General features: G+C 39.7%; 1 protein-coding gene across 10 annotated transcripts in view; it reads left to right on the forward strand.

Annotated features, from left to right (window-relative positions):
• Positions 1-13,586: 13,586 nt before the first annotated feature.
• MLLT10 (MLLT10 histone lysine methyltransferase DOT1L cofactor) overlaps positions 13,587-23,742 on the forward strand; it is a 199,945-nt gene continuing 189,789 nt past the window's right edge. For 3 of the 10 annotated variants that reach the window (XM_081297160.1, XM_081297156.1, XM_081297161.1), the window contains exons 1-3: positions 13,593-13,901; positions 14,034-14,193; positions 18,031-18,110. In XM_081297160.1, the coding sequence (XP_081153286.1) occupies positions 14,034-14,193; positions 18,031-18,110 (240 nt within the window). In that variant the 5' untranslated portion in view covers positions 13,593-13,901. Of the gene's footprint in view, positions 13,902-14,033; positions 14,194-18,030; positions 18,111-23,742 lie in introns of those variants that run through there. The other 7 variants (XR_014022418.1, XM_081297164.1, XM_081297155.1 and 4 more) reach the window with 7 other exon arrangements.

The following is a 23,742-nucleotide window of genomic DNA, read 5'->3' on the forward strand; positions in this document are numbered from 1 at the left end:
TCTTGTTTCCCTTCCTCTCTTTCCACCTTAAATTACTGGCAATAAATGTGGCTTTCAAAACTAATAGAATATTAAATATTTTCTTAAACTGTAGGTATTAATTTGTTGGGGGCAATTAGAGAAAAATAAAGACTAGGCAATTTGGGAAATGTGTCTATATATACTATTTATGCAGTGTCTCTGTATGTGCACTCAGACACTTTTACACTTATACATTTTTAATACTCCTATTACACATCTTTTTTTCTTGTCTAATACATTCTTTTGTTCCTTTAACTTCCCATCATTTGTGTGTGTGTGTGTGTGTGTGTGTGTGTGAAGGCTCTAGCACTGGTGCTCCTGCATGTACACACACACACACACACACACACACACACACACACGGAGAATGTGACAGACAGCTTTCTTGTGGCCATCAGCACACGTAGCATATCCGGGGTCTTCTCCAGGCACATTGGGGGTCGATCCCGATAAAAAGATCTAGCAGAGGCCCCTGAGCACTCACACATGAAAGGCAGGGGACTTTAAGATGGATTTGCATGCACACCGGGGATTTCAATCAATAGCTACCAACATTTATGGCTTAGATTATTAATGCGAAAGCTGGCCAAAAGAATGGGGATGAAAAATTAAAGGTGTCTGTTATCAATTATGCTTAAAGTTATGCAATAATTTACTTACTTTGCCTGGGTGTGCAGATCCAGATGTATAAAATACTATTCTTCAAAAGCCAGGGGTTTTCTTTGATAAATTTGTTGACCATGTCAGCTCTACAATCAAAGATGAACCCAATTCAGATGATGGACTGTATTCAAATTCTTTTTAAAGAAAGAATATATCAACTTCTATGTTTCTATAATGCATGTGTATAGGTGGATGAATATGCCCAAATTAACATTTATGTATGTATGTATGTGTGTGTGTGTATACACACACACACACACACACACACATATATATATATATATATATATATATATATATATATATATATCCATCTCTGTAAGTCCAGGGAATTATTGTGAATTTAGGTATATATGTGATATGCCCAAATTAACATTTATGTATATATATCAATCTCTGTAAATCCAGGGAATTATTGTGAATTTAGGCATGTATGCGATATGCATTGAGTTTGTTAATTAAATATGATCCTGTACTCAGTAAGGAATGCATAATCTACATGTTATTCTAAAAAGTATTTTAGTTTTAAAACAAAGCTGCTTACTCAAGGAAAATCCTCTGTAGCAAATACAGATTTAAATATATTCTTAATGTCCACTTACTTCTGCATTTACTGTAAAAAAATCAGCACTTTCAGTTTTTAAAGTGATGGACTATGAAGATCTGAACATATTTGTCTTTACTTATCCCATATGAATGTGCTAAATTTACCTTCAGATGCTCTATTTTGATTTATTTTCACTGTATTTTATGTTTAAATACCATAGCAATTCAGTCTGACCTCTTTCCTCTGGAGCGAAGTAATGCACACGGCATTTACAGTCTTTTAAATGGTTAGCTGGGAAATGCAATAGCAATTTGCAGGAGTAGTTTACTAATGGGAAAAGTTCTTTTGAAAACCTGAAGGAAAACCTAAGAGTACTTTTGCATTTCTACACTACAACTGTCATATAATTAAAGTATTGAAGAGCATTAAAATAATCCTTTTCCTTCCAAGCTCTCTCACCCATACATACATAATTTAAATGAGGATCACCCCCCCACCCCTACCACCTAACTCTTCACCATATACATTTGTTTTAGTGATTGCTGGGCATATTTTGTTCAAAGTGAATTCAGACAGAAAAGAATAAGGAACATCTCAAAGGCCTCAACAATGTAAGTATACTGGTTAGAAGAATAAAAGAAATCCCTTATTAGTAACTAAAAGTATGTATAATATTTACAATATGAAGTCTAAAATAATAATAAAGTCCCATATAGCTGAATTAGTGGAGCATACAGGACAATAAAATCTCAACAGTTTCTTGGTTAAACTTATCTAATATCACACCTATACTTTTGGGAGAGGAAAACGGGAATGGACGAAGATGAAATGGCTAAAATGAAGAATAACTTAAATTATAATTTGATATATTTTCCTAAATTTTTTTTTTTGGTCTCATTCAAACATATCAGGGATAAGTCTTTCAAAGGGGGCCATCCTTCTGTTCTTAGCCATTTAAAAATCCTGTTCTTAACAGAAGTTTGGGACACAGAGTATATGCCATGTTGTCTACTGACCCATAATCAAAATGCAGTGACCTTCTACCCTTTTTTTGCCCCCTGACCCATCTTGAATTCAATGCAGCCTTTATAAATTTGCAAATCCTTGGAGGTAAAGGGGTTTTGTGAGGCTTTGTTCTGAAAAAGCCCTAAGAGTATGCTTTCTAAATGAGACAAAGGTAAAGCAGGAAACCCTAGTGGATGAGATTTTACACAGGTGAGCAATAGGCAACTCTTCAGATAACATATATTGCAAGTTAAAAAGCAGTTATAAACAGGAGACAAGGAGGTTATGGATTGCATCAAATTAGAGTGTGGTACAAATTACTTTCATGATGTAAGAAATGGTTAGGCCACAATCTTCCTGCTTTTCTCATCTCAAGGGCTGTGGGGGACCCTAGTGACCAAGGAAGGAATGGGGGTAGGGGGAATCTGTGAGGGAGGGAGGGAAGAAAGGAAAGAAAGAAAGGAGTGAGACCTGATATGATCTGCAGGCACATTCCCTTATCTTTCCTGCTATCAGCCAGTTTAAAGGACACCATAATTATGATGGTGATAAAACAATGCCTGCTTATGTGTGCTGAATAAATAAAGAATGTTTACAGCTCAAGAATCTTTTAATTCCAATTAAATACTATCAAAGAAAAACCACTTTTCCTACTGCAACCGCCTTTCCCCCCAATTATCTTGTTTGTTGTAATATTTTCTTATGAGACACAAGGACCTTTCACAATTGATCCTGAATGCAGGGAGAAAAATCAGAGAAAGTAGAGTTCGACCTTTATATATTAAATAATACACAAATCTCAAGAACAACCATTTATTTGGGTTGCCCCAGATTGTGTTTATTTTACACGAAGGCCACATGTGTAGAGACTGAAGTGATGACACTAAGTGTTGAGGCCTACCTATGGACTGCTGGAGCCATGCTGAGCTCCTGAGCACCCAGGAGGAGAGAAAAGAAAGACAAGACAAGAGCTGCCTGACGGTCCCTGGAAAGGGAATCCTCTGGTTCTGTTCCCCTGGCTTCAGCCCAAATCCTTCTAGGAGCCCTGGAGCCAATCACTGTCTTCCACTGCTGCAGCTACTGGGAACACACAAAAAGCGGGAGATCAAAAAATCACAAGTTCGAATTTATGGATATACAAGTATCATTTCATATTCATGACATCAGCAAATCACATCATAATCAGATTTAACAAGGTTTGGGCTGTAGTGCCTGGCATGCAGGACACTAAACATTACCTACTAACCAGAAAAATTTATTTTCTCTTTTGGAATTATACAGTGAAAATTAAGTCTTTTAATTGAAAGATTACTTTTCATTTCAAAGACCAATTTTTACAATAATAAATTTCAAAAAAAGTCTCTTTTTAAGTTATTTCACAACACTTAAATTCAAACTTCTATTTCCTTTCTTTTTCAGTTGTAGTAGTGTTTTGTTTTTTAAAGACACATGGTACAGCAAGCCTTATGGAAAATGTACTCATTCTGCTAAATGTGTATACAAACCTGCCTTTTACTCCATGTGTCTAATGCATAGCTAACTATAAACTGAAAAAACAAAAACAAAAACAAACAAAACAACAACAACAACAACAAAAACAAAAAAGCAACCCAACAACAAACTTTCCTCAAAGAAACATCTAATATTTCTTGGTAAATACTATTTGGTAATGTGGTGCAAAAATCAATAGTAAAAAATTTCAGGGGATTTTTAAATTTTCTGGAGAGTTACAGGCCCCTTTCCTTTTGAAAGTTTAGAGCTCCAATACCCTCAATTCTACTGGCAGAATTAGGATGGACTTAGAGGGTCCTAAACGTGACCGATTCACTAAGGCGGGGGGCTACAGCTTGCAGCAACGTGCTCGGCAACTTAATCCTACGCTAAAAGAGGGCAGAGAGCGAAAAAGAATGGAATACAAACTGCCTCGACATTCGTAGTTACTTTCAAGGTGGATTGTGTATTTTAAGGCTGATGGGAGCATCTGTTTTTTGGAGCAAAAAGAAGAGAAGGTAAGTGTTTGTCCTTGTATGCACCAGTTCTAGAGAAACAATGAAAGAACAAAGGGAACCATTTCCCCATCTGATCATTTTTCTGTATCTCCCTCCCTTTCTTGCCAAAAAGCTTGTGAGAGGATTCGCTTTACTCTACCTTAAGTAGTAGTTGTTGCTAGGCTTGTTGAACTAAGAATAAAAGTTCAGAGGCAGTGTAAATATAGATTAAATAATAATAGTAAAGGCTTGCTATGGCGAATCTCCACAGGGCCAGTCTCAGCAACTTGCAGCAGAAGTTGCTAAATGCATGAAGGCAAAGCCCAAGAAATTACCTATGCATACTAGATTTCGAACTCAGCCACTTAAATAGCCTTTATTGCTGTTTAAAGGGGTTTCTGTGCACAAAATATATAGGTATTATCGATGGGAAGGAAGCGGTGTACAATTTAGGTCCAAAAATGGCTCTATTGGTATCAGGAAGAGAATATTTTAAAGGGAAAGAGGATTCAACTGTTGACGCTTCGGTTTTCTAATGGAAGAAATGGCAGCAGTGGCTGGGAAGAGAGGGATTCGTATTTGAATGTATTTGCTTTGGGGTACCCTGGCTATCGGCAAGCTTGTCTTTGTGGGTCTGTGTGGCTGAATAAGTGACCAAGTGCCCTCGGCATTATATAAATGGATAGGCGTGTGTGGGGGTGGTGAGCCCCAAAGCCGTAGAACACGTGAAACGCAATTTTTTTTACTGCCCCCCAAGCGGCGACCAAGCCCTCCTCCATCCACCCCACCTCAAAATCCGTATATTACCTGCCCTGTTACAGTGACACATGTTTATGTTTATAGTCCTGGTTTGTAGTAGTGTCAAGAGCCGCAGCAAGAGGAGGGGGAGGAGAAATGAAAGGGAGGAGTAAATGCAACCACCCCCACTTGTTGTTAAAGCAAATTTACTGCGTTATTGCAAGCTCTGTACTGGGGGCTGGGATGAGAGTTGAGAGGAAGGGTAGAGTTGGGATGTGTGTTGGTGGTGGAGGGGGTGGGGAGGGGTTAGGAGATCTGCGATGGAGCTCTTCCCTCCAGCAGATCGGGAAAAGCAGCTTGGTCAAAAGGGGAGCATGCTGGCGCAGTCGAAAACAAAAAGGTTCCTCCTGCTTGCTGCGTTCACGTGGGGGGCTCTGCACGAGGGGCTCTAGGGCCCTGACCTCTGACCCTGGCTCCTCCGCGCTCTCCCGGTGCCGCGCGGCCACTTTTTACCCAGGATGCCTCGCGCGGGCCGCGCTCGTGCCGAGCTCGAGTCCTTCCTAATCCTCCATTCCCTGAGTTCCCTCCCCTCCCCCCAGTCGCCAGCCTCGCGGGAGGATTCTCCGGCAGGGAACCCCCGCCCCACCCCCACCCCCACCCCCACCCCCACCCCCAGGCCCGGCGGAGCCGACCGCAGCCAGGGGGGCGGGTAGTGCACAGCCGGGCCTCCCCGGCTGGGGCTGCGGGGGCGGAGGGGACAGCACGGAGGGAGAGGGGGCGGGCCGCCTTGCGCTTGGAGGCCTGGACCTGTTGACTGCTATTGGTCGGTCCAGACCCGCGCCCCAGCCGGCCGCAGCCCCAACCCTTCCACGGAGTCGTGGGGAGGAAATAGGGCTGGCTGTTCTCTCCGCCTCCCTCCAACTTTCTTTTTTTTTTCTTGGATGGGGGTGTGTGTGATGAGACAGCCTAGTAAAGTCCACCGCTGCCCCATCCTTTCTTGGAAAGTATCGTCATGCGCGGGCCCCCAGCCTCCCAGCCCCCGCTATTTAAAACCTCCTCCCTCTGCGGACCCGCTCCCCTGCCCGAGCCGGCGGGCCCTGGGCGCCCCCGCGCGCCGCCCCCGCCTGGCCCGGCGACGTCCCCAGCGAATTGTGTTGCTTTTCTGCCCTGGAAGCTCCCTCGTTCACCTTCCACTTTTTTCCCCGTCCCAGGAGGCGTAAGATAAAACCTCTGATTGCTGCGTGCTGCCGGACACATCCTCTGCCCTCTCCTCAGAAGGCATGCGATGGAGAGTTTAACAGTATTTAAAGGAAGAAATAAAAGAGGAGGGATAGTGCTTTGCAGGTTTTAGACAACATAACGTGGCGTTTAATTTTAACGCGAGAGATGTGTTTAAGGTTAAAGGTTTTCTTGGATTTGCTGTATTTCCTTTTAGGTTTGGGATTTCCTGAGGAAATTTTTTTCCGGAGGGAAATAGCAAATCAGCATTACTGGAAGTGAGACTTCTCAACCACTTTTGAAAATCAAGGGGGAAATTGTAAAAATACCTTAAAAAATAGCGGGAAAAAGGCCGCAGCGAGAAAAGAAGCTGCATAAGAAAACGCCTTGGGGTCGCAGTCGGAAAAGGAGGGCCGGGCGCGAGGGGAAGCGGCGAGGGGGCGGCTGAGAAAGCGAGGACTAGGCCGGGCCGCGGGGCTGGCGGAGGAATGAAGGCGCCTTAGGCCGGGCGAGCGGGAAAACCCGGACGGGAGGGTAAATGGGAGGGGGCACGCGCGTGGCGGGCTCGGCGGAGGAAGCGGGACCCGGCTTGCGTCTCCCCGGCCGCCCCCATTGTTCGGCCCTTGCGTGGCAGTTAGGCTAGAAAGTCTTTGCCGTGGGAGGGGTCCTGCGGCCCAACCCGACCCCCACCTGCGCCTCCCAGAACTCCCAGAGACTCGGGCCCGGCGGGCGCTGCAAGTTTTACGATCCGACTCGGCCAGCGAGCGGTTCCCAACTCTAGACCTCGTAGAAAGGCTTTACAACGTGCCGCTAAATTGAGGGAAGCTGGGCAAGCCTGCAACTCACGTTAAAAGGGAAAGCAGCCTAGATATGTCTATAAATTGATCACTAGATAAGCGACGAAAGTGAACATTTTTTCAGCATTTGGAAAATTAGAGCTTATCATATAAATATTTGAAAGATCTTTAAACGTATGGATTGCAAAATAAGTATCAGGGTTCAGAGGAGTTCGGAAAAGCACGTTTTGCTATCCCTATTTGTGATTACTCAGCTCTTTGTTGTATCCAAGAAGTCCAATTTTAAAAGCGAGGACTTCATTTCTTAACGTGAAATACATTTTCAAAATAACATTGAATTTCAAAAGGTAAAAAGTCCAGTGTGTCTTTAAAATGCGCATGGAAACAAATAATTGCAACCCAATCTATGAAACTACTTGTTTTTCCTTTGTCAGGCATGTGGGGAAAATATTTCTGGCAAACGTCACGGTTTTTAAAAATGAAGATTTCCAACAAGTGCTCTTGTGGGCAAGACCAAAGTCATCGTGCGTGAAAGGTCCTGAAAAAATAATTTCAAGTTGTCTGGCCCAAACCGTACTAGGACAAGAGAGTAATTTCTACTTAGATTTATAATAGACTTTGTGGAAATTCCTTCTAAAATACTCATTACAAGCTTGTATTATGCTATGGTGTTTCCCAGGGTAGATTTTTAAAAACCAATTAGAATTGATCTCTAATGGAATATTATATTTACATGTCATCATGAAAACATCATTTGACAAGTTTTGAATTACAAGAAAAAGTCAATAGATGATGTTCATAAATAACATGTTTGAAAAGACCCCTTAAAAGTCAGTTAAAGGTAGTAATGGTTGTGATTTTACATTTGAAATGTTATAGAAGTTGATTGCATTTTAACACTTTCATTTTGCAGATCTTTTTTCTAAACTTGCATTTCTTCCTGGAAATCATTCAGTTATTTTGAGATTCATAGAGAAATTGTTATCTAAGAAGTCATTTGAAACTAGCTAAGGAAAGGTTCAAACAGAAAAATAAAATGGGGGTTAAAAATTAAGTATTTTCTGTTTTTTCTGTTCCACACTCATCCATCCCCCGCATAGTCCCCCCTTACCCTTTATATTCAATTTACATTTTTGTATAAGCCTTTGAATATTTAGAATAGCTATACAGGTTTACCCCACCCCCCACATCCCCTCGTAGTTGATAGTAAAAGGTGAATCTTTTTTCATCTTTTTCTATTTCGGGTATTTGTTCCATTTAAAGTAAAAAAAAAATAGTTACAAGTCAGGATGTACTTGTGAGAAAAACAACAAATGGGCAGAAAAAAGGGCATGATGGGGGTGGGGACAGAGAGGGACATGGAGCATTCCTGGTCAGTCTTTGTGATACACTTCTTTAATATCCTGTCATTATTAATATTTTGCACTTATGCTTACACCAAAGATCACTGCTTTTTTAATTGGGCTAAAATGCCACCATATAGAAATTACCGACATTCTGGCTCTCAATCGCCATGGTAAAGTAAGACTGACAAAAAGTGATCAGAGGCTTGTGTGTTGAATTCGCCAGAAATGTAAGCTTCAGAAGATTCACCCTATGGGGTCATGTTGGTAGTTGGCACTAGTACTGTACAATTTCAAGAGGTAAATATACATTGTAGATTTTTAAAATTAAAATATATTAGACAAATAGTTTGTTAATTGAAGGAATAAAAAATGAATTTGTCAAACTCTTTCTAGGACACAATGAACTTAATTAACATATTCTTGGACTTGTTTCTGGATTTGGTAAGCAGTGGCCCCTTTTGAAAAGGAAAACATTTAAATCTTAAAAAGTGACTTCCTTTGGTCCAAATAGTATTTGGCAATTCAGTTTAATTTCTTCTTCTTCCTTTCCCTTTCCTTTTTTTTCATTTTTGAATGTTTAATTTATTTTTAGGTTCTTTTCCATTTCAAAAACTGATTTTCCTCTTTCAAGTCCAAAATGGTAATCTTATTGTATTCTATAAACAGACACCTAAATATGTCACTTTAATTACACTTTAATTATAATAGGGATGCAAATCTTCAGTGTCAATAAAAAGTGGACCATGGACTTTATAGTCCTACTCTTACATTATATTGACAATATCCTAAAAAGTCAAAGTGTAACACATTTAAGTATTATTGCATCATAGAAGAAAAACATTTCAAGTATTAAATGTTTGGCTTTATGTAATACCTAGAAGAGCTAAAAGTATTTTCAAGATATTGTTTTTTATTGGTAATTATATGGTATTGTACCCCCAAAATGTAAGTATACCAATTAATATCAATTTTATACCAAAAGGAATAGCTAGTTCCCAAGCCAAACATAAGATTAACTAAACCAGACCTTTTAAAGTAAATATTATACCTTGATTCCTAAAAACATTTTAAAATTTAGATTGTACACTTTAGTTTTGAAAATTAATTAAACTGCAAAAATTAAGTATATCTAACAATAATATTAAATATGATTGATTCTAAGAATCTTTTATAATACAATCGTGACTTTTATATAAAAAGGTGGTAGTATTTTAGGGCTAGTCAACTGTAGACAATTCTAAAATATCCGGTAAATAAAAACTCTTCAGGCACATTAATTTCAATTATTGAAAATCTTTAAAGAAGCCAATTTAACTGAAAATTTCTGTTGGTCATTACTTAGAAATTTTAGTTCAATTATACATGTAAAATAAAGACTTGCTTTATTCCGAAGGATAAAGCCCAAGGCTGCAATTAGCTTTTAAACATCAATATTGTATATTAAACAAATGTTAACTGTGATCCTACTATGTACAAGATACTTGTTAGACACTATCACAAGTTAAAAAAAAATCACCTAGTAAGACTAACATGCTTCATTAAATGGAATCTTGCAAAAGCCATTAATAGAATCTCAACTGAAAACATAATTGAAATGAATGCCCTTGAATGAAATCTCAAATGCATGATCATTATAGGGGCCATGTGTAGGTTTGTATGTATAAAGATACAAAACTCCTGGAAGGTAAATAACAGAATTAGTTTCAGAAATACTATAGTATTTTAATTAAACTAGCATAAATATATATGGCTTATGATAAAAGTTTTCACATAAAAGGTAGAAACTCTTGGGTACCAAATGAGCAAAACAAAATTTTATTCAAATATATAAAATTTTATATTAAAGAGGATATATCTGAAAGTGTACAGATAATAATAACTTGCCTTTTTGAGTTTTCCAACTAATTTATTTAGAAACAAGATTATAGTTTCCAGTAAAGTTTAGTAACACATGAATTCTATTTTTTTTAAATTTAGCATCAGAGCCAATATAGAATTTTAAACACTTTGTGAAAGTCAAGAATCTGAGCTAAGAAAAGGGTATATAGTCTTAGCATTATAAAAATACATCTCAGGTTCTATACCTCATAGACATATATGAGTCTTTAACGCTGGGTCTAATGACATAATATGCATAAATAAAAGGCAAATAAAACTTCAATTTGAAAAGGAGATAAATATGAGAAATGCTAACCTCTGAATAAATGTGGTTTTAAATATTTCTTTCACAGTTTCTACTTAGGTAAATGATTATGGAAAAGCAAATTCAAAAATTTGGTGCCTAGGGTACAGACTAAAGAAAATTATAAGAAGATATATTATCCACAGAGTGAAAATACATTTTCCCATTATAGTAGGGTTAGAGGTTACATCATAAAATACTTTGGTTGAGTTTTTTGTGGTTTGCCTCAGATGATTAGTTTAGAGAAATAGATGAGCCAGTACTCTTAGTGGCTGTTATGTGGAGAAGAATAATAGACACAATAGGCTTTTGTTTAATTCTACAGGTACTAGATATACTTGGATATTTTGGGAATTAGATTTAAAAGGTAACATTATTTTAAGATTGAAATTGTCCTTTTCTATGAAGTTTTTCTATAAATCCCATGGTGATTTATTACTTTTTCAGAAGTATGTATGTGTAAAGTTTACTTGAACTTTAATAATTCTGACCATTTAATTGTAAATCTTATACATTCTGAGACATGAGAATTAGTATATTCAGCCAAGTGCCATATACATATATGAATATATTTTATGTATCTCATAAAGAAAAAATACAACTTTCTCATTGCTATATTCCCTGCATCTAAAACTGTCCCTGGCACACAGTAAATGTTCAATAAATATTTACTGAATGAATAAGTAATTCACTGTATATTTGAACTGTTTTATTCTGTCTTCCTTTTCAGTTACTATTTTATAGAAATATATTAAGTATTGTTCTTCAGATATATAACATAAAAGTTCAATGTCTAGTATCTGAGTTAAAATGAAAATGGCTTATTTATACTCATTATATTTTTATCATTTTTCAAAACATGTTCAAATCAGTTTTATGTAATTTGAATTATATTTTGTTAACATTTATGCACATCTTTAGTCAGGTTACTGTTTGAGATATTGATATTTATATATAGGCCTGCTATAAAACATTATATTTCCCCTATTTTTAAAAATTTTAAAAAACTCTAATGAATGACAAATTTTGTTTTGTTTTGTTTTTGATTTGGAAAGAGCAAGTGTTTAACCTACATTTCTTTTGTTACGTATTACAGAATAAGGTGAAGTATTTATCCTTTACATACAAATTAATTCCATCACAAGAATTAAGCTCCAATGCATTAAAAATAAAATGAATGTATTTTTAAATAATTTAGTGCAATAAGGCTTGATTGCAGTGTTTGGAAAGGGAAATTTCACATTGATTTTAACTCAAAATTACTTTGCATTGGAGTTGGAGCAGGAATTGTATATTAAACTGGTATCTTTGTATAGGGTAAAGATTAAATATAGTGTAAAGATACATAAACCAGTATACTTTTATTTGAAGAACATTTTAGTTTCATAAATTGTAAATACTTTTTGAGAATATAATTATCACAGGCACATAAATTCATTATTTTCATATTCCCCCTAAAACCTTACATTTCATACATATATGTACACATATATGTAATCCTGTAGTCGCCTTTTCTAAATATATTAATAAATTAAATATTTGTGTGTCTTTTTCTACACCCCTATCCCTGTGTATCTCTTTAGTATAATTTTCTCTCTATGGTAAGCTTTGGTAGATTTCTAGTACTATGGATATCTCAATTGTTTTTTAAACATTTGAATATACTTGCAAATACATGCTTGCATTGGATTGTATCTTATCTTTCTTAAAGAGATTTCCAGCAATTAATTTGAAGTAGAAAAAAATAACTGTTATCTTTTCTTTCTTTCTTTCTTCTTCTTTTTTTTTTTTAAATGAGAATGTTTGTCATGCTTTTAAAGCTTAAACCATTATGTTATTTTCTGGTGACTGACTAGGAGAACTTACTTCCCCCGTCCTTTAGCATTGTATAAGTGCATTTTCCAAATCATCACATTATATTGCTAATTCCTGAGAAACCATTTTGTACCTGCAAGTTATTAGCCACGAATTTGCTTTGTAACTGTCATCTAAACAATCTATATGTAATTCCTATTTCATGCTAAACTTTTATATAGACGTTTTTTGCTTAAAATCAAAAGTAGGTTTACGCGGATCTCAAAGGAAAAAAGGTGACAGGAAGATTTTACAGCATAAAAATTGCACAGAATCCAGCTAATTAATCTATGCAGATAGGCCTAATCCATTTTCTGTTTGTGAGAAAGGAGCTCCCATCTTTCTGCCACTTAAATTACCTCACATTTCCAAGAGTAAATTTGGAGAAGAGTCTGATCAATCAAAACTGGACTCTGCTATCTTATGGTATTAATTATCTTGGTGACAGCCCAGGAGAACTTAGATTCCTTCATCTATTATTGTATAACTATTTTTCAGATGACAATATATTGCTAATTCCTGATAACCATTTGTATTCCTATACAGTAAACTCAAAGAGTAGTTTTGGGGTTCCCTCTAGGAACATAACCCAAACATATGTATTTGACCTGTGATGCTCTTTATCTGTCACTGGGGCCAATGTGGTGTGTAAATGAGGGGCATATCTGGTAACACTTCCACTGGGTGAACTTTGGGAAGAATCCAGGATGTGAATTTAATGGGTGGAGAGGCTGCGGCAGTACTAAGTTAGCGCGGCCAACTGCAGGAAGCCATGCTTCATTACACCCTTCATGGAAGCTGGCATATCCTCCCAACCATTGTTACCACCGGCCAGTTCTCCAGGAAAAGGCCGTCAGGTAGGTTCCCAGCGAAGGGAAATGCCCCCAGGAGTTCCCCGGAGCTACTCTAACAAAACCCCCTGCCGGCCCTCAGCATCCGCCTCCCGTCAGCGTCTCCTCCCTCCACAGCCTCGTCCCGACGCACAAACGCAGCCCGCGAGACTGGAGCTGCAGAGGGCGGCCTCAACGTCCCCGCCCCCGCGTGCGCGTCCCCGCGTCCTCCCGTTGACTCGTTCCGGCCTCGGCGCGCCGCCTGCTCCACGCACCCCCACCCCAGGCACACCTCGGCTGCGGCGGCGAGCTGCGTGGGGGAGGGGTACAGGCCCGAGAGGGGCCGGTCCCGGCGGCCAGACGCGGAGGCGCGCACGCAGGCCTCGCCTCTCCTGGCCGCCTCCCTCACGCTGGCCGCAGGGCGGGCGCGCACGTCGAGTGACGCTTGGAGGAGGAAGCGCAGCCCTCCTCCCCTCCCTCGCTGCCCCAGGCCCAGCGGGAGCCCCCCCAGTGCGCCTGTGCGGAGGCCTACTTGATTATGTGTGCCCTCTTCGGGCGCCAGCGTTAGCGGCCGGGTGGAGGTGGGGAGGGAAGACGCCGAAGAGGAGGAGGCGGAGGCGGAGGAGGCGGTGGAGGGGAGGTGGGGGGAGTCAGCAAGGACATGGCTCCTGACTCCTGTGCGGAACGTGAGTGACTGAGCTGCAAAGCCCGAGTGAGCGAGTGGCCGAGCGGCGGGCGGGCGGGTGGGGGAGCCAGGGAGAGCGCGGGGAGCGGAGGGCAGTGCGGGGGGAAGCACTCATTGGCTTGCTTGTGTTTTTTAATGGTCCCCCCAACTCCCTCTTAGATGGTCTCTAGCGACCGGCCCGTGTCACTGGAGGACGAGGTCTCCCATAGTATGAAGGAGATGATTGGAGGCTGTTGCGTTTGCTCAGACGAGAGAGGCTGGGCCGAGAACCCTCTGGTTTATTGCGACGGGCACGGCTGCAGCGTCGCGGTGCATCAAGGTAAACACCCAACCGCCCGCCGGGCCGAACCGGCCTGCTCCCAACCGTCACCGCTTCCCCCACCTTGGCAGCAACTGCCAGACCGCCCGCCCCTCCCCCGCCCCGCCTCCGCCCCCGCCCCTTGCCGCGGCAGCGGCCGCGGGAGTGCCTAGCAGGGTCCGCGGCGGGGCGCAGGGGGTGTGGGCTGTGCATGTGGGAGAAAGTGCGTGTGGCCCAGACTGTCATGTGATTCTGCTCTCACTCTCTCAAGTGTCATTTGGTCGCTGCCTGAGCCCGGAGTCGGGGTTTGCAGACTCTCTGGGGCACGAGGGTGCAGGGCTGCGGTCCAAGCCCCGGGTGGGTTGGGCGGGAACGTGCACCCCTAGGTGGGGTGGCTTGGGGTGTGGGTTTGGGAGCGTGGAGATCCCTCCCCCCTCACCGCCTGCTCCTGTCTGCCGCAGTGTGTCTAGAGACTTCCTGTGGCTCTGGAAGGCGGCTGATTGCTCTGGGGAGGATGGGGGAAGGCAGGGGTGACCTTGCCTCTTTGGATCGGGGATCGAAGGTGGTCTCTGCTGTACCCCCAAGCTTTCTGGCAGCTCACGCCGCTGGGTAGCTTCCTGCGGAGAAGACAGCGCGAGGCCAGTGATATCCGTGCCGGGAGTGTCTGGGGCTGAGATGCATTTGGGCTAGTTTGGTGGAGAGACTAGTTAGTGGCTGCATTTGGCTTAACCTGTGTAACTGAAAAGGAGGTGGTGGTGCTGCCAAGTGGCTTGGGGAACGTCTTAGTTTATTTCTGGCTATTTCCACTTGGATATATAAAAAAGCCAGCAAGATTTTTCTGGTTTTCTGAAGTTTTTGAGTTTTTCTGTTCCAAATGGTAAGGAATTGAGGCTGAGATAATCTGACTTTTTGGTGGCTCACTGTTTATTCGCCATCTCACCCCCCCCTTTCCTATTTATGAAACTGGCTTTGAGTGCTGCAGATGTTGTCTAGTAGCATATTGGTAAGGACATTATCAAAGGGGAGAGAGGAAAATCTCAACTTAAGGTGTCAAAGTGCATTATTGAAGTATGGGTTATCACAGTTGGAAAGGGAGATGCAGTGGTAATGATTTTGAGATAGTGAATTAACCTGAGAATGTGGTTATTGCCAGTTTCTTTTAAAGAAGGGCAGCTTTGCATACCTTCCTCCTTCCTTCCTTAAAAGGAGTGAAAAAATTGTGGAAAGCTAGATAAGGTTTTAGGATTAATATATAATATTTCTATTACAGGGTTCATAGGCATTGTGGGGGAATTATAAATCAGATGATAAATTATCAAATTAAGTATTTTAATATAAAAAAGTTCATTTAAATCTAGAACTTTTCTTTCTAGAGCTACTTCCAAATAAAACTATGTGTTTCAGACACTGATGCTGCGTTTCTTGGCCAATAAGACTTTTTTTTTTTTTTTTTTTTTTTTTTTTTTTACATTTATATATATTGAAAAAGGCTTAGAATTTTAGCCTTTGCAGTTTAAAAGTTTGCTGAAGTGGTGTGGGTGGTGTATTCCTGTAATCTCAACTGTTTGGGAAACTGAGGCAGGAAGATCACAAGTTCAAGGACAACATCAGCAACTTGGGAAACCTGTCTAGAAAAAAAAAATAGCAGGCTCAGTGCTACACACTTGTAATCCCAGAGGCTGGGGAGGCTGAGGTAGAGGATTGCCAATTCAAGGCCAGCCTCAGCAACTTAGTCAGACCCTGAATCTAAGTTGAAAAATATGTAGGAAGGCCTGGGGATGAGGCTCAGTGGTGAAGTGCCCCTGGGTTCATTCCCTGACACCCCAAATAATAAATGAATGAATGAATGAATGAATGGATGGGCTGGGGATGTAGTTCAGAGGTAGAATGCCCTTGGGATCAGTCCCCAGTACCAAAAAAAGTTGTGCTGATTTTATATTCCTTTATTGCTTCCCAGTATTTAAGATATTTTTGAGTTTCTAGTGAGCAAACTCAAGAATGTCAATTGAATGTGTATTAGATTTCCAGAAAGTTTTCAGTTTTGAGCTAATTGATATTAAAAAACTAACTTTCAACCAATGAGGCTGTGATTTAGATATATAATATGTACTTGGAATACTTGTCACAGTGTTCACATTATAAAATATTTAGAGATAAACATGCAATTTTATTTTCTTGTAACAGCTTTACCAAGAGATAATTCACATGCCATACAATTCATCCATTCAGTGAATTTCATCATATTCACAGAGTTGTGCATCCATTACTACTATCAATTTTAGAGCCTTTTCCTTACTCTGTTAAGAAACCTTAGACCTGTTAGCAGTCACTATTTGCCTCCAACTCTCCTAGCCCTAGGCAACTGCCACTTTGTTTATGGATTTGCCTATTTGACACATTGAATATAAATGGAAGCATTTTACTACTATTCTCTGGCTGTTGCTCTTTTTTTAGTTTTTATTTGGAGACAGGTTCTTGCCAAGTTGCTGAGGCTGGCTTTGAACTTGAAATCTTCCTGTCTCAGCTTCCCGAGTCACTGGGATTAAAGGCATGCTCCACCCTGCCTGGTGGCATTTCACTAACATTGTATTTCATTTTGTTTTCTTCAATATATGTTCATTTTGAAAGATGATTTGGAAATATTTTCAATAAATCTAAAATACTTTCTCCTTAAACTATAGGGTATTGGAATGAATTAATGTATTTCTGAGTTTTTTATGCAAAAAATCTTATATTAAATTTTACATAATTGCTTATTATAGTATGATTTTAAAAAAATTATAGCTAGGCACAGTGGTGCACCTTTGTAATCCCTGCTATTTGGGAGGATGAGGCAGGAAGTTCACTAGTTCAAAGCCAGCCCCAGTAAAAGTGAGGTGCTAAGCAATTCAGTTGAGACCCTGTTTCTAAATAAAATACGAAATAGGGCTGGGGATGTGGCTCTGTGGTTGAGTTCCCCTTAGTTCAATCCCCAGTACTACAAAGGAAAAAAAAATTTTTTGTGTGCCTGTGGGGAATGAAGCCTGGACCTTAAACATGCTAGGCAACTGCTTTATTGTTTCACTACCTTCCCGGCTGTTTTTAAAAACCATTTTGAGCCAGGTGTAGTGGTGCACGCCTGTAATCCCAGGGGCTTGAGGCTGTGGCAGGAGGATCATGAGTTCAAAGCCAGCCTCAGTAATTTAGCGAGGCCCTAAGTAACTCAGCAAGACCTGTCTCTAAATAAAATATAAAAAAGGGCTGAGGATGTGGCTCAGTGGTTAAGTGCCTCTGAGTTCAATACTCAGTACTAAAACAAGACAAAGCAATTTTGAGACAGAGTCTTGCTAAGTTGCCCAGGCTGTCCTCAAAGTTGCCATCCTCTTGCCTTAGCCTCAAGAGTAGCAGGGACAGTTAGGCATGGTGGAGCATGCCTGTAATCTCCATGGTTTTGGAGGCTGAGGCAGGCAAATGGCAAGTTCAAAGCCAGCCTCAGCAAAAGCAAGGTGCTAAGCAACTCTGTGAGACTCTGTCTCTAAGTAAAATACAAAATAGGGCTTGGGATGTTACTCAGGGGTCGAGTGTCTCTGAGTTCAATCCCTGGTACTTGCCAAAATACAAAAAAAAAAAAAAAAGAGTAGTTGGGATTAGAGTGTGCTACTATGACCATATGAGGCATAGCATTTTTGTTATACAAATTTAGTTTTTAGTTAAACAGCTATATACATGTGGTAAATAAGATGTAAGTATTGTAATTCTCTGTAAAGCCATTATTGAATAGTTTGAAAGGTAGTTGGTTTAATAGGGCTTTGAAAAGGTTATTTGATTTTTCATAATTTTTCAAGTCTGAATGTTTCAAAACATTTTGTTTCCCAACAGCTTGCTATGGCATTGTTCAAGTACCCACTGGACCATGGTTTTGCAGGAAATGTGAATCTCAAGAGAGAGCAGCCAGAGTGGTAAGGACTGTTATCAGAAACATTAAAATACTTAGGAGCTTAGGATGCTACACTTTTTGCAGTTTGAAGATTTGTCAGTCTTTTGTTCAACTATTATAACTTAACTGAGAACTTGGGCCAAATATTGATTTGGAGTTTTATTTATTTATTTATTTATTTTTGTAGTTGTAGATGGACAGAATGCCTTTCTTTGTTTATTTTTATATGATGCTAAGGATCGAACCCAGTGCCTCACACATGCTAGGCAAGTGCTCTGCCACTGAGCTACAGCCTCAGCCCCTTGACTTGGGAGTTTTAAACAGATTTTTTAAAATCTGAAAAACAAATCGAACCAAATAAGTGTATGTTGATGGATACTTTGAAAAAATAAAGATATAAATAGTCATATTCAGGCTATTTTAACTATGGAATCAAGAAACCTGAAGTGGTTTGAAGGATACATTGGTAATCATGGAATATAAGTGGCAGTAGAAGCATGACCAAGTTATATTGATATTTTTTTCTGACGGGGAAGGAAAATGCCCAAATTTATCCATTACCCTAATTCTTTTATGTGAATTAATAGATTTTTAACGCTCAGTATTTTCATACATTCATTCCTTTTGACAGAGCAACATAAGGGCCTTTCTTCTTTTCTTATTTGGCTACCTTCTTTCTGAACACTTTGTAAACCTCCATAAGAATGAGTGAGGTTAATTTATTCTTGGTGGCCAATCTTCATTAGTCATAAAAAAGTATAACTGTTTGCAGTGTGATAGTTTCTCTCATTACTGATTACAGAATTTGATAGAAGGTAGAAAACAAACATTTCCACTTCTCTACTTTATGCATATAGCAAAAGTAGAAGTTACTGTTTTTGCCAGCATCATTTTGAATCAGTAGACTTATGGCCTAGAAGCCAGATTGTGAGCCTCAGCAATATTTTTGTAGTTGATATGCTTTGGTTGTGTTTGAGAATGCATTATAGCAGAATTATAGTTATTGTTATAGTGTTAAAATAATGGGATTTTTAGCAAATGGAGGATTTAATCAACCATAATAATTTTAAGTATGTATAGGTTTACTCTTCAACTTTTTTTTTTTTTTTTTTGTAGTATGTTATGGTTTGGAGTAGATAGGTCCCCAAGCAAAATAATTTCACACCTTATCAATAAATACTGATAGGTGAGATTTTTCTAGGGGTGCCACAGTAGATTGAAGGCCAGAAAAGATTTGAAAATAGGTGATGTACAAGGCCCTGGGTTCGATCCCCAACACCAAAAAAAAAAAAAAAAAAAAAGAGAGAAAGGTGGGCATTAGAAGAGAGGACAAAGTGATACCTAGGGTGTGGTAGAGTGTCTTAAATATCACTTGTTTGTTTTTATTCCTTTATTTTCTATGAATGTGATCAAGGTGTCAAGGTAAATAAGGTAGTTACTGAAAAAGGAATATTGGGAGGTACTTTGGGGGGTATGTTTTATTTTAACTTCATTTGATGGTATATAAGGGCCATTAAAGGTTTCAAAAAAGAGGAACAATCTCCTCTAAATTTTTTTTTTAAGATTTTTTTTTAATTGTTGATAGATCTTTATCTTATCTATTTTTTTATATGTGGTGCTGAGAATCAAACCCAGTGCCTCACACATGCCAGGCAAGTGCACTACTGCTGGGCCACAGCCCCAGCCTCTCCTCTAAATTCTTTAGTGTACAATTATAAAAGTTAGGGTCCTTTGTAAGATGAAGATTCTCATTCTAAGACTATAGAAGCAAAGAAAGGGCATTTTATTTGAAGGATACAGGAACCAAAAGTCTAACATGGAAATGTGTCCATGAACCATTTCAACTTTCATCTGTTTGCTTGCTTCCTTTTTTTTTTTTTTTTTAATATTTATTTTTTAGTTCTCGGCAGACACAACATCTTTGTTTGTATGAGGTACTGAGGATCAAACCCAGGCCGTACACATGCCAGGCAAGCGCACTACTGCTTGAGTCACATCCCCAGCCCCCCCCTCCTTTTTTTTTTAATAAATATTTTTTTTTTTTTTAAAGAGAGAGAGAGAGAGGAGGGAGAGGGGGAGAGAGAGAGAGAGAGAGAGAGAGAGAGAATTTTTTTTTTAATATTTATTTTTTAGTTCTCGGCGGACACAACATCTTTGTTGGTATGTGGTGCTGAGGATCGAACCCGGGCCGCACGCATGCCAGGCGAGCGCGCTACCGCTTGAGCCACATCCCTAGCCCCCCTGCTTCTTTTTCTTTTGAAGATTTCTCAGTTATTTACTCCCAAGAATCAGTAGTTAACTATTTGAGTGATTATTATGTGCCAGATACTGTGCTGAAATGTTTTATATCAATTAGCTCATATGATCATCCTATCAAATCTCTTGAGGGTTTTTTTTGGGGGGGGGCAGGTATTGGTAGTGAGGATTGAACCTAGGGTCACTTAACCACTGAGCCACATTCCCAGCCCTTTTTTGTATTTTACTTATAGAGAGGATCTTGCTGAGTTTCTTAAGGCCTTGCTAAGTTGCTGAGGCTGGCTTTGAACTTGTGATCCTCCTGTCTCAGCCTCCCAAGCCACTGGGATTACAGGCATGTGCCACTGTGCTTGGCACCTCCTGATATTTTCTGTTTCATGTTTCAAGAGACTAAAATCTCAATCCCAATTTCATGTTGCTTTAGGGAAAAGAACGGTTTGGGTGGAGTGAGGTACTTAGCTCTGGACCTTTTAGCCCTGATCTGAGAGTAGGGTCAAGTTGGTCAGAAACAGTAAGGAGATCTCTGATTACGTAAGGAGATCTCTGTTCACTTCTCTCAGAAGTGAGCTGGCTGTTCATTCTGGAACAGTAATGATCCAGAAAGATAAAGCAGCCTTTTCAAAAGAGTAGATTAGTAGTATAGAAGATGGATTTGAAAGGTGAGGTTAGAAACCGAAAGAGGAGGATTTGAGGTAATGACCATAAAGATTGTAGTAGAGCTGGGCAAGCAGCTTGAGAGGATTGCAAATTCAAGGTTAGCTTCAGCAACTTAGTGAGACCCTATCTCAAAATGAAAAATAAAAAGGGTTATGGATGTAGCTCAGTGGTAAAGTTCTCCTGGGTTCAATCCTGAGTCCTCCCCCCCCCCCCCAAAAAAAAAAGATGTAGGAATAGAAAAATAGAGAATAGAAATAGAGGGAGAATTTTTTTGAAACATGAAATGACAGAAATATAGGAACCAAAAACTCGTAACATGGAAATATGTCCATGAACCAGGAAGAGAATTGAATTAGTCTTAATTTTATTTCAACTTTCATCTGTGTGATTGCTTCCTTCTTTTTTGAACTCAGGGGTGGTTTACCACTAAGCTATATTCCCAGCCCCCCCACCCCCCTTTTTTTTTCCTTTCTTTTGAGTTAGGCTCCCACTAAGTTAATCAGGCTGACCTTGAACTTGTGATAAAACACTAGAAGAAAGGGAACAGTTAAAGGTGATTTGAAGATATCAAGGCTAGCTGGGCATAGTGGCACATGCCTATAATCCCAGTGGTTCGGGAGACTGAGGCAGGATCATCATGGGTTCAAAGCCAGCCTCACCAATGGAGAGGCACTAAGCAACTCAATGAGACCCTGTCTCTAAATAAAATACAAAATAGGGCTGGGGATGTGGCTCAGTGGTTGAGTTCCCCTGAGTTCAATCCCCAGTAATCCCCTGTCCCCCCAAAAAGATATCAAGGCTGATCACTCTGAAATGGTGATATCATTAATAGGAGTTAGGACTGAGAGAGAAGCTTAGTGATAGAGTGTGTTTATCATGTGGTATATCCTGGATTCAGTCCTCTCCACCAAAGAATACATACATATGTAAATAAATAAATAAACAAACAAAACCAGACAGCATCCAGAGTAATAGTAATGGAGAAACATGAGAAAATAGAAGAGAGCAAATGAAGCATTAAGGACAAATCTGTTTGGGGCGTGTTGGTTTATATGCTGCTAGGATTTTTTTTTTCTAGTACTAGGGATTGAAGAGAGGACCTGGTACATGCTAGTTAAGTGAGCTACATCTTAGTCCCTTTTAAAAATTTGTTTTTGAGACAGGGTCTTCCTAAATTGCTCAGGCTGACCTTGAAAGTTGCAATTCTTCTGCTTCAGCCTCCTGAGTAGCAGGAATTACAGGCATATACCTCCATGTTCAGAACTATTAGGATGTTTTATTAGAAATTTAGAATAAAGTTAATGGAGTGAAGTTAGAGTTGGAATTGTGTAGAGGGAATTGGGAATCAAATGACATTTTTGGTAAAAATGAAGACAGAACTATGGTGAAAAATCCACATTTGGGAAAGCAAGAGAACAGACAACTGGGTTTTCAGGAAATAGTAATTGATAGTAACACTGTTACCATACAGAGGATTAAGAAGTTCTTGAGACAGCAATTATAGTTCTCTGGTTTGGGCAGAAGTCTTACAATAGTGCATTGGAGAGAGAAGAGGCTGGAGGATTAGATTGGATGTTTATAAGGAAAGAGGCAATTGAAAGTAGTTAGGTGGGACTGAGGGAAAATTTGGCCATGCCCGCACCTCCTCTCCCCACCCCCCAACTGGGGATTGAACCCAAGGGCACTTTACCAATGAGCTACATCCCCAGCCCTTTTTAATTTTCATTTTGACATCTAAGTATTCTAGACTGGCCTTGAGCTTGTGATACTCATGTCTCAGCTTCCTGAGTAGCTCCATCTAAGTTTTATTTTTTTGGGGTACTGGGTTTGAAGCCAGGGATACTTTACCAATAGACTTCAGCTCCAGTCTTTTAAAAAAGTTTTAATATTTTGTTTTGAGATAGAGTATCACTAAGGGTTGGGGATGTGGCTCAAGTGGTAGCGCACTCGCCTGGCATGTGTGCGGCCCGGGTTCGATCCTCAGCACCACATACAAAACAAAGATGTTGTGTCCGTCAAAAACTAAAAAATAAATATTAAAAAAAAAATTCTGTCTCTCTAGAGTATCACTAAGTAGCCAGTCCTCAAATTTATTATTCTCTAGTCTCATCCTCTCTAGCTGAGATTGTAGCTGTGTACTACCTTGCTGAGCTCCATCTGTTTTAATACTTACATATTATACATACATGTGAACTTCATATGTATAGTACTTTTTCATTCCAGGAATGGTATCATACTGTATATGTATTCAAACTGGCATATTATACATATACATACATGTGAACTCCATATGTATAGTATTTTTTACTTCCAGGAGTGGTATCATACTATATATGTATTCTCAACTTGTGATGATATAGCTACATATTTGACCTAGTTGTTATTGTTGTGGTGGTTGTTTTTTTTTTTGAATTGTGCTTGCTCAATTTGTGCTTGCTCACAGAGTTCCCCAAACCCCGTTTTCCTTGATTTTGAAGTGTTTTTTTTCTTTTGAGGTTTTTGTTATGTGTTTTCCTTCAGAATCTATGGAAAAGTCTTTTTACTCCCCATCCTCCTGCCTCTATGTATTTTTTTTCCCCCTGAGGATTGAACTCAGAGGTGCTTTACCACTAAGCTGTATTCCCAGCCCCGCCTTTTTTTCCCCCTTTTTTTGAGACAGGTTCTCACTAAGTTAATCAGGTTTACCTTGAATTTGTGGTATTCATGCCTTAGCCTCTGAGTCCCTGGGATTGTAGGCATGT

This window comes from Spermophilus citellus (genome assembly GCF_964194105.1).
Source record: "Spermophilus citellus genome assembly, chromosome: 6".
In the NCBI taxonomy this organism is placed as follows: Eukaryota; Metazoa; Chordata; class Mammalia; order Rodentia; family Sciuridae; genus Spermophilus; species Spermophilus citellus.